At 48.2% G+C, this 10,127-nt stretch overlaps 1 protein-coding gene across 2 annotated transcripts in view; it reads right to left on the bottom strand.

Annotated features, from left to right (window-relative positions):
- Positions 1-215: 215 nt before the first annotated feature.
- Stk38 (serine/threonine kinase 38) overlaps positions 216-10,127 on the bottom strand; it is a 38,961-nt gene continuing 29,049 nt past the window's right edge. Inside the window, exons 9-14 of one of the 2 annotated variants that reach the window (XM_055607077.1) lie at positions 9,211-9,272; positions 5,698-5,815; positions 4,467-4,590; positions 4,208-4,303; positions 2,766-2,860; positions 216-2,351 (exon numbers count right to left, since the gene is read on the bottom strand). In XM_055607077.1, the coding sequence (XP_055463052.1) occupies positions 2,221-2,351; positions 2,766-2,860; positions 4,208-4,303; positions 4,467-4,590; positions 5,698-5,815; positions 9,211-9,272 (626 nt within the window). In that variant the 3' untranslated portion in view covers positions 216-2,220. The remainder of the gene's footprint in view (positions 2,352-2,765; positions 2,861-4,207; positions 4,304-4,466; positions 4,591-5,697; positions 5,816-9,210; positions 9,273-10,127) is intronic. The other variant, XM_055607078.1, reaches the window with a different exon arrangement.

Genomic DNA, 10,127 nt, shown 5'->3' with positions numbered 1-10,127 from the left:
CTAACAAACTTCAGTTTCAGGAGCTGAGGTCCTTGTAGCCTCCCTGAGCACCGCGAAAACACGCTGCACATATAAGTCACTTTTTAAAAGTTCTGACAAGATGCCAGGCCAGCGTAACAGCACTTGCTATGCAAGCCCGAGTTTGTAACGGACAGGAACCCACTTCTATAAATCCTGTGACCACCACACACACAAGCATGTTACACAAAGGAAAAATGTAATGATTTTTTTTAACACAAGGCTGGGAAGCTTACCCCCACTGTAAGCTTGGGGTTCCTAGATGACCCAGTGATACCTGTCCAACAACTGAGGTAGAACGTAGGGAGGCAGGGACGCTGCAGTCTCTTCTACTGAAGTCGATTCAGAAGACAAGCTCCCGCAAACAAGCTGCCTCGGCACAGTTGCTCCAATTCTGGACAAACGGTTGGGAAGGGTCACCAGAGCTCTGCTTGTTTTGTACAGCTTCAAACCACAGTCGCTTTCCAACACAAAGAGAACCACAGTGTTCTACTGTTTCCACAGTTTATTCAGAAGTTGAATAGTTAAAATGTGGGTATTTCCCCCAAATGAACCATCCCCAGCACACAGGCTCTACCGCTACCCTACTCCACCTCCCATGCTCAGCACACACATGCGAACGGGCTAGGACCCCGACTGTCTGGGAATACAGAGAGCTCAAAGCTGCACAGAGGACCTTCCGTCCCCTTTGCACTAGCAGGCTCTGACTACAAGATGAAGGAGCTAGCCCACCAGTCACCCTCACCCAGAGTTAAGACCTCTCTAACGTTCCTTTTTCTTCATCTAAGACAAGAAAACCCAAAGCAGTTTCGCTTACAATTTCTGTTTCATTCTGTTCTCTGAATGGCTGAGCTAGGACAGAGCTGACCTTCACAACCTCAAGACTGGCAGAGCCTGTCCCGGTGGCAGCTTAGCCACGACACTGCAAGTTTCTACACAGGAGCAAATAACGCTTTAACAGTTATCAACACATAAAACCAAACTAATGATGCATTAATACGGAACCTCCACATTTTTCTGACGCAGCAATAGTCTTCTAAAGGTGGCAGCAGCTGTGACAGAGAAGGCACTTTGTGCTAAATTCAGTGTTTCTCAGGAGAGAACACCACAGCGGAGAGGCCAGGTCAGCCCAAGCTGCAGGCAACCCCTTAGGGTGGAGAGGCAAATATGCCCCGGGAAGGCATCTGCAAAGGAAAAATTTATCAATCATGATTCCAAGGCAAAATGGCCACTTAAACTTGGGATATGGAAATACCAAGACAAACACAGTTGCACCATGGATTGAGGAATTCGCTCAAGGACGCGTCGGCGGGGTTGGTTCCACCCTGACTTGCACGGGAAGTGTGAGATCTTGCATGGCTGCATCTGCGCCTCCACTGAGTTCCCTGCTACGACCTCAGGAACAAGCTGCCCTGGTAGCACTTGCATGCATTGCTGGGAGCCAGCTGTGTCTCCGCATCTGCTCAGAGAGCCGTGAAGACAAGTGAGGGCTGTCCCGATGGTCCAGAACTCCTTGCCAGTGCCCAGTGGCTTTGTGGGCCTTCTAAAAGCAACAAAGGATCACACCAGTACCCCCCCCCCCAACACTCAGAAGAGCAGCTCGAGCCTTTGGATGGGGAGACGGGAGTCGGGCTTTGCCCTAGTACCGTAAGTAAAGTGCACCATGAATGAGGCTGTGGAAAGCCACGCGCCCAGGCCGAGGTGCGGGGAGGAACTACCGGCCCCGCAGGACGGAGATCCTTCCTTCAGCTACACTGTTGGCTTTTCACGCAGACTTTCATTATTGCGTTATTTCTTTACTACAGAATTTCCAGCTATAAAGAGAGAAATACTTGGTGGGCTTGGCGGGTGCCTATCACCCAGCACAGGCATTGGCTGGTACTCGGGGTGTATCATCTTGGTAACGGTGGATGGCTGTTTTTCCCCTTCCTTCGGATGAACTTGGGAAATGCAAATTTTCTTTAAAACACCTAGCAAACTGACTCACAGGGCTTCTAAAGAAGCCGATGGAGGAATGCTTGTCTTTGCCCTCTCAGCTTCCAGTGCACTGTGGAGGCATATCCACTTACAGTCACATTGCAGAGACTTGACTATGACACAGTAATGAGTTCTACAGATTTCCTGGAAGTTCTTTCAAGAGCGCGAGAGGAAAACCACAATGTTGTACAGAGAACTCTGCCCGCCTAGGGCTCCAGCACAGGCCTATTTGGCTGCCTTCATGTAGGAAGGTATGGCCCCCCTGGCTGTCAGGCCCTCGAAGCGTTTGTATGTGTAATTGATGAAGACCCAGTCTTTGTTCTTGTAGTCAGTCTCAGGATGATTACTCGTGGTCACTGGCAAAGAAACAGAAGTAAGACAGTCACTATTCTTGTGCAAGGACAGCTCGGCCCCAGAGACAATACAGTGCCGGTTGGGAAAGGGTTCTTTTTCACTGTGCAAATTTCTATCTGCTCACCTATGTTCCCTGAACTTCCTATTTCTGCACAAATACTTTCTAAGTTTTATTTTCTCACACCTTTCATTTCAGTTTACCTAACCTGTAATCTAAAGAGCAACAAACCAGCAGTTTTGTGATTTATTCAACCAGCTCAGAGTCTAAACATGGATTCCTATTCAGGTCGCATTCCTCGTTTGGTATGATAAATGCCTGCACAGGCTCAGAAGTTCCCCTCCACAATCTGATCTGTAAACACCTACAGTTGCCAGGGATGGTGCAACTCTCAGGCCGCAGCAGCCAGTGGGATTACCTGTGGGCTTAAGAATGTCAGACTCTGGAAAGTCATCGAAGTTTGAGGTATCGTCGATGCTCTTGATTTCAATAGATATTGCAGCTGGTCTCTCCCTGTCAAGAGCAGAAACAGCCCAGATCACCAGTCAGGATCCTGAGGGTACTGACAGAGGGCCCTCTTCCCTGGCTGACACAGAAACTGGTCACTGGCAGGCAGCATTTTTTTCTCTGAATGCTAAATTAGCCAATTGACTGCATCCAAGCAAAATTATCATTAGAAACTGGTAATTCAGCCAGGCATGATGGTGCAAGCCTTTAATCCCAGCCCTTGAGAGGCAGAGGCAGATGGATCTCTTGTGCGTTCAAGGCCAGCCTGTAAACAGTTTCAGGACAGCTGGGGCTACACAGAGACCCTGTCTCAAAAAAACAAGAACCAAACAAGCACTCAGTCAGAAAGACAGGAGCACATCGTCGTTACAGCCCCGTGTCAATTTGCCCGTCTGCCTAATAGCCCCTTAGAAGGGAAACACCTCTAAACAGCCCACATTCCACTCTACCCTGATTCCACAGGAAAGGGAAAAATTGCCAGGATGCTGGCCATAGCAGAGGCCAAGGAAAGCTGACTGTGAGTCCCAGGCTAGCTTGGACCACACAGTGACGCCAGCTCAAAAACAAAACAAACAAGGCCTAACTATCTAAATTTTATAATATAAAATGGCAAGCCACTTTCTGCTTAACAATCCTTGAGCGCTGACAACTACAGCTAGTCTCTCATTGCCCAGGGCACACCTCCTCCCTGCCCTCTGAGCAAGCTTCCTTCTCCTTCCCTCTCCACTGCCCTCTGCTCTACCTTTTCCCCTTCTACTCCCTGGCTCTCAGTCTCCCGGTAACAGCCTCTGCTGGAGGGCCTCAGCACAGAGAGGTTAGGTAAGAGCAAAGACAGCATGCTTCCTAGACACCCCTGCCTCACGGCAGACCTTCACTTTACCGTCTGGACCTGCTGGGTCCAGAGTCCTGTGGCATACAGTAGACAAGTCTGATCCTCATTTTCACCACCAATAAAATGCCCTAACTGAAGGGCTCTCTTCCTTTACTTAGCTTGCTGGTGGTCCTTCCGAGTTAGTATTAAGGAAATCAAGTCCATGGATGGTGACACATGCCTGTATCCAACCACATGGAAGAGGCAGGAGAACCAGAAGTTCAAGATCTTCTACCCTCATTAGAGGGCAGCCTGGGCTACATGAGACCCAGTCTGTGGCCAGCAAGATGGCTCAGTGGGGAAAGGTGCTTGCCACACAAGCCTGGCCACCTGATTTAATCCCCGGAACCATGGAACAGTTAAAGGGAAGGATGGACTCCGAGGAGCTGTCCTCTGACCTTCACTCACGAACCATGGCATGCAGATCCCTCCCCCTGCAACCAGAAGTCATCTAAATCCTGGAAACTAATCTGGGTGTATACCTGATATGTTCCCAGTCAACACCTTCAAAAAAAGGATTATTTTTTATTTCCTCAACTCCAGAGGCTCCGATTCTATGTTCCCATTCACAGCAGAACCTGGAAAAAAGATGGTCTTTTCAGCACACTCTGGTTTCTTCAGAAAGAGAAACAGGCAGTCTCCTGCACGCTCTTCCCACGGCCCCTGAGCCCTTGAAGGAGGAAGCAGGGACACCCGGGGGTCATTCCTATCACAGGCTGAGCGTGGGAGATGTTCTGCTACCTCAGAATCAGGCCCTTGGCTTTCTCGGAGACAGGAACTTCGGGGGGAAAGGTCAAAGTTTCCTTCCAGTTCATCACTTTCTTGTATGTCTCTTGAGGGGTCTCAGAGCAGAATGGCGGGTAGCCTGTAACGAGCAGGAAACATGGTGCTTACCTGCCAGATCGCAGCACACCTGAGGCAGTTCTCAGCATGGTCCCACGTCTAACAGCAACTTGACACCTCCACACATTCATTCCTCCCCACACTGGCCCAGAAAATCTAAGCTTGTTTTTCATTTTTTGCCAACTCAAAGTGAAGTTATACCTCTGATACTACTAGAAAGCCAACTGAAAAGCCAGCTGACAGTTGAAGCCAGGAAAGAAAGGACATAAGCAGAGTCGCAATGTGAGAATCAGCATGGCAGAAGAAGAAATAAAGGGACAAAAAAAGAACCTCACTCTGAAGAGTCCCTCATGTAGGTAAAATGTTAAGTAAGCAAAAAGCTTGGGCTTCGAAGGGGCCACCACAGCCCTTTCGGGAAGCCCAAGCAGGAGAACAGACACCTGCGTCCCTTGTGGCCAGCCTGCCCTCCCATGAGCACATCCATATCGTGTTCCCCAAGATGACTGGACAGGTGACTCCAAACCCACCCCGTCACCCACAGGTTCATCTACTAGTACTCCATGGCACATGGCCAGGCCATAGATGTGTCCCCTAATACAGAATCACACCATCCAAATACAAGGGAGAATGAGAGGTTCCACGCTGCAAAAGCTTCAAGAGAGGGCTGGAGAGGAGGCTCAGAGGTTAAGAGCACTGGCTCCTCTTCCAGAGGTCCCGAGCTCAATTCCTGGCAACCACATGGTGGCTCACGACCACCTATAAAGAGATCTGGTGCCCTCTTCTGGCATGCAGGTGTACATGCAAACAGAACATTGTATACACAACAAACAAACAAATAAACCTTAAAAAAAAAAAAAAAAAGCTTCAAGAGAGGAGGCAAGCCACAATGTACAAGCTCAGAGACACTGCTTTGGCTCAGCTCTTTGTACACAATAGGTGCTTGATAAGTGAGCGTGGTTAAAGGGCTAGATGGAGAGAAAGGGACACAATAAATTAGATAATGCATGACCAGCACAGGCAATGTAGGATGTCAGGGCACCGGTGAACACAGCGGGACCCATTTGAAAGCGCTACCCACTACATGGTGTCTTTCCCGGGGCACAGAAAAGGCCCCCAGGAAGCTACTTACCGATCAGCATCTCGTACATGATCACGCCGAGCGACCACCAATCGCAGAGCTTGTTGTACCCCGTCTGCATGAACACCTCGGGAGCGATGTAATCCGGAGTGCCCACTGTGGAGAAGGCCTGAAATGCGTACACGCCTTAGGGAGGCCCGGCTGGGAGTGCATGCCTGCACTTAGAATGCTACTCCAGAGCCTGAGGCCTTGCGCTCCCTCAGGGCACCCCAAACCAGCCCTGCAGGGCAGCCCAAGCCTAATGCAAACTTACCTGCTGCAGGACTTTCAAACAATGACGCGTTGTTAATACAGCAAGAGACCCTCCTACACACACCCAGAGCCACACTGGAAGGGACTAATCACCATGAAGAACCAGGCTCTGTCCCGAATAAGCCTTCCTAATTCTGCCAAGATGTCTGAAAGGAAGAGCTGTCTAGCCCAACGCTGCAGATAAAACCTGACATCCAAACTCATGACTCAAGGCCTGAGACCCAGTGAAAGGACAGCCCAGTTTGGAGATAAGTCTTGCTCCAAATCATGCCTTTTTCCAAGACACACTGTATGCCCGAGAGTACCACAAAAGGAAACTCTGTTAGTGAGAACTGAAGTCCTGGGGGCTAAACCCTTACAGGCTCTTCTACATCGCAGGCCACTTCCGTGAGGAACAAGAGGAACGTCTGCAAACGCCAGTTCCGTACTCATGTTTACACTAGGCTGAAAAACCTAGGCCAACATACAGCCAGAGCCTGCCTGGTGGGGTGTGTCTGGTGTGAGGCAGCCTCTGTATTAAGAATACAGCTGTGTTCTCATCTGAGAGCCCATGTTAGAGATTAGCAGCTTTGGCGGCCTGTCGTGCATGGCTGGTGAGACAGCGCAGCAGGGGCTACTTGAACTGCACCTTTCTGCAACAGAATGGGCTCCTCCTGTCCACAATCCCCAACATTTGTCAGAGCTGCTGCCGAAAGCCATGCTGATGCAGTGAGGTATTATCTCAAAGTAGCTTTAACTTGCATTTCCCTGATGGCTAGGTACACTGGACATTTGTGTTTGGTTTGGTTTTGTGAGACAAGGTCTCACCATGTAGCCCTGGCTGGCCTGGAACTCACCATGTAGACCAGGCTGGCCTCACACACACACATTCTTTATCTCTCCCAAGTGCTGGGATTAAAGTCATGCACTAGCAAGCCCAGCCGAACACTTTTAAACATAGTTATTGGCCGGTATGTTTGATTCTTTGAAAACTATCTTTTCTGGTCACTTGCTCATTTGTTGATTGACAGTTTTACTCCCTTGGTATTTAATTTCTGCAATTCATTGTAAATTCTAGACAATAGCTGCTTGTCTGAAATATATCCAGTAAAGCTCTTCTCTGCTCTGGGCTGTCTGCACTGCTGTTCCCTTTGCTGTACCAACGCTCATGCTCATGTGACCCCACCTGTTGATACCTGGATTAGCTCCTGTGCTGTGGGTGCTCTACTCACAAAGTCCAGCCTACCCCAACATCTTGAAAACACTCTGTATTTTCTGAATGGTTCAGGGTTTTTGTTATTATTGTTGTTTAAAAAGGGTCTCTCAGCTGAGCGGTTGTGGCACACGTCTTTAATCCCAGCACTTGGGAAGCACACCTCTGTGAGTTCGAGGCCAGCTTGGTCTACAGAGCAAGCTCCAGGACAGGTAGGGCTACACAGAGAAACCCTGTCTTAAAAAAAAGAAGGGTCTCTCTAGGTATCCCTGGCTATTCTAGAACTTGCTATGTAGATCAAGCTAGCCTTGGACTCACAGAGACATATTTGCCTGCCCTTGCTTTCTGAGTGCTGGAATTAAAGGTGTTCTACAACATGCCGGTCCTTGTTTCAGGTTTTAAATGAAGGTCTTTGATCCATTTTGAATTTCTGTACAAGATGAAAGATAAGAATCTACTTTCATACAAAAGTATAACCCATGTTTAAGCTCTGCAGGTCAAGACCCTGTACCATTTGTTGAACAGGCTATCTTTTTGCTAATAAATGTTTTACCTCCTTTGTTAAAATGCCTTCTCATTTTATTTCTGGGTCCCCTATTCCACTCCACTGACCTACCTACCTATGTACATCACTTACTGTTGAGACATGTTAATAAAAGTACTGAAAAGGTCAGTATCACAGAGAAATGTGCCTATATGTGATCTAGAAAACACAGATCTGCCAGGCTATTACTGTGTGACAAGCAACGTGCTCCCCTTTCTACATAAACCACATGTAACATGTTTAGTCTTCATATATGAACAAACCAGTAAATCACCTATTATGAATAAATGCTGCTGTGCTACGGAGATGGCTCAGTGGCTAAGCGTGCTGCCCGCTCTTGCTGAGGACCTGGGTTTAGAGCCCACACAGTGGCTCACAAACATCTGTAACTCATTCCAGGGGATCCTATGCTCTCTTCTGGCCTCTGAAGTCACCAACATACTCATGGTATGCAGACATATATGCAGACAAAACACTCATACACATAAACATGAAAGATAAACACACACATGAGTTTTGGACCAGCAAAAAGGCTCAAGTGGAAAAAGCACTTGCCATCAAGACTGATGAGCTAAGTTTGAGCCCCAGGACCCAAAGAGGGGAAAAAGATTCCTACAAGTTGCCCTCTGACCTACACCCACAGATGGAAGAAGATTGAAGTTTTCCCAGACAGTAACATTTCAATGGGGAATTTACACTATTTAAATCGCTTTCAACATACTATCAAGGTAAATGCAATAAAGTTACTTTTAAGCTGATGGGGCATAATTTTGAATGTGTGCATAGTCAAACACAAGTTTTTTAAAATTCCCCTCTCTAGTTCTGATTATGGTAGAACTTTTCTACCATAAAGTAAGAAAAGGTAAGGCAGGGGGCTCAAAAGACAACTCAGAGGTTAAGAGCACTGGCTGTTCTTCCAAAGGTCCCGAGTTCAATTCCCAGCAACCACATGGTGGCTCACAACCATCTATAATGTGATCTGCTGCCCTCTTCTGGTGCTCAGGCACACATGCAGGTGGAGTACTGTATACATAATAAATAAATCCTAAAAAGGAAGTAGATACACAGGAGTTCTGACCTGCCTAAGGGGAACGAACATTTCACTGAGTCTGCGAAATAGTGCCATAAGATGGGCATGGTGGTGCAGCTACAACGCCAGTACATCGCTGGAATAAGGGGGTCACGGGTTCAAGGTCATCCTCAACCATATGAGGAGCTCCAGACCAGCCTAGCTTATAGGAAACTTTATATCAAAAATAAATGAATAAAACTAGACAATGCCTTAAACACTTAAAGCAGGCACTTATACTTAGTTTCACCTTGAGAGTCTCAGCTTAACTAAATTCTTTATACCTTAGAAGGTAGGACAGGAGGAAAGGTAATGTTTACCCACTGGAAAGCCAGAATGAAACCCCTTCTCAAAGTCAGCACGGCTAACGCCGTCACTGTCTGCCCCCCTCCCTTGTGGAACCTCCCGAGGCTCCCTGCGCAGTGCTGCTGCCCAAGTCTTACTCACCAGCTGCCGTCGGTTTCTTTTCCAGGTCTCTGCTTTCCTTTTGGAATTCATGTTCTGAAAAGCTGAAAGTAGAGAAATCAAGTCCTAACCAAAATTTAGGGAAAAAAAAAAAGTTTACTACTTTGGGGGGCTCTGGTACTAGTCATACCACACCCCCATCAAACACTCAGTGAGGCCAGGCATGGCAGTGGGAGGCTGAGCTCTGTGAGTTCTAGGCCAGCCTGGGATACAAAGAGACCTATCTCAAAGCAACATCACAAAACACACACACACACACACACACACACACACACACACACACACACACACACAATCAGCTCTGGCTGACTCACTCTGTCAGCCCCACCACGAAGCTCTAGCCTTGCAGCTGGAGAGTCACACTGGAGTTGTGAGCAGTTTTATGTGGCTTATGTAGCCAGAGGAGACACATGGGCCTTATCAGAGCTGTGGAAAAGGGCAAATGTTCATCTCTTTGCTTTTGTTTTCGTGGTGGTGGTACTGTTGAAGGAATGCAGGGCCTTCTGCATGGCAGGTGGGCAGCCTACTCCCCAGCTACAGCCCCACGTGCATGGGCAAGCTCAGATTAGCCCCACCCTCTGAGGTCCAGAAGTTCAGTTTTCCCTTATGCAGACCTGGTTGTGGCATTCCAGAAAATCTAGCTCAGCCTGAATCTGTGCAGGTGGGCCTGAGCCAGGCACACTGACCTATAACACTCACGACTTCTATATCTGTCATCAAAGATCCAAGAGCAGCGAGCAGGCTCCCAGAGTTGGGGTGCACTGTGGGTTTTCTGGGGTGGACTGAGATCCCTGTGTTCATGTCTGTGCAGGTGCACACGTTACCATGATGGTACGTGTCACAGAACTCAGTGTCACTGCTTAGATGCCACCCACCTTCCTTCTTTTCTCCTCTCTTAC

The sequence above is a fragment of the Psammomys obesus genome, unplaced genomic scaffold (assembly GCF_907164565.1).
Source record: "Psammomys obesus unplaced genomic scaffold, mPsaObe1.curated_primary_1811, whole genome shotgun sequence".
NCBI lineage: Eukaryota > Metazoa > Chordata > Mammalia > Rodentia > Muridae > Psammomys > Psammomys obesus.
The sequence above is the reverse complement of the archived record's forward strand: the minus strand, read 5'-3'. Positions and strand labels throughout refer to the sequence as shown.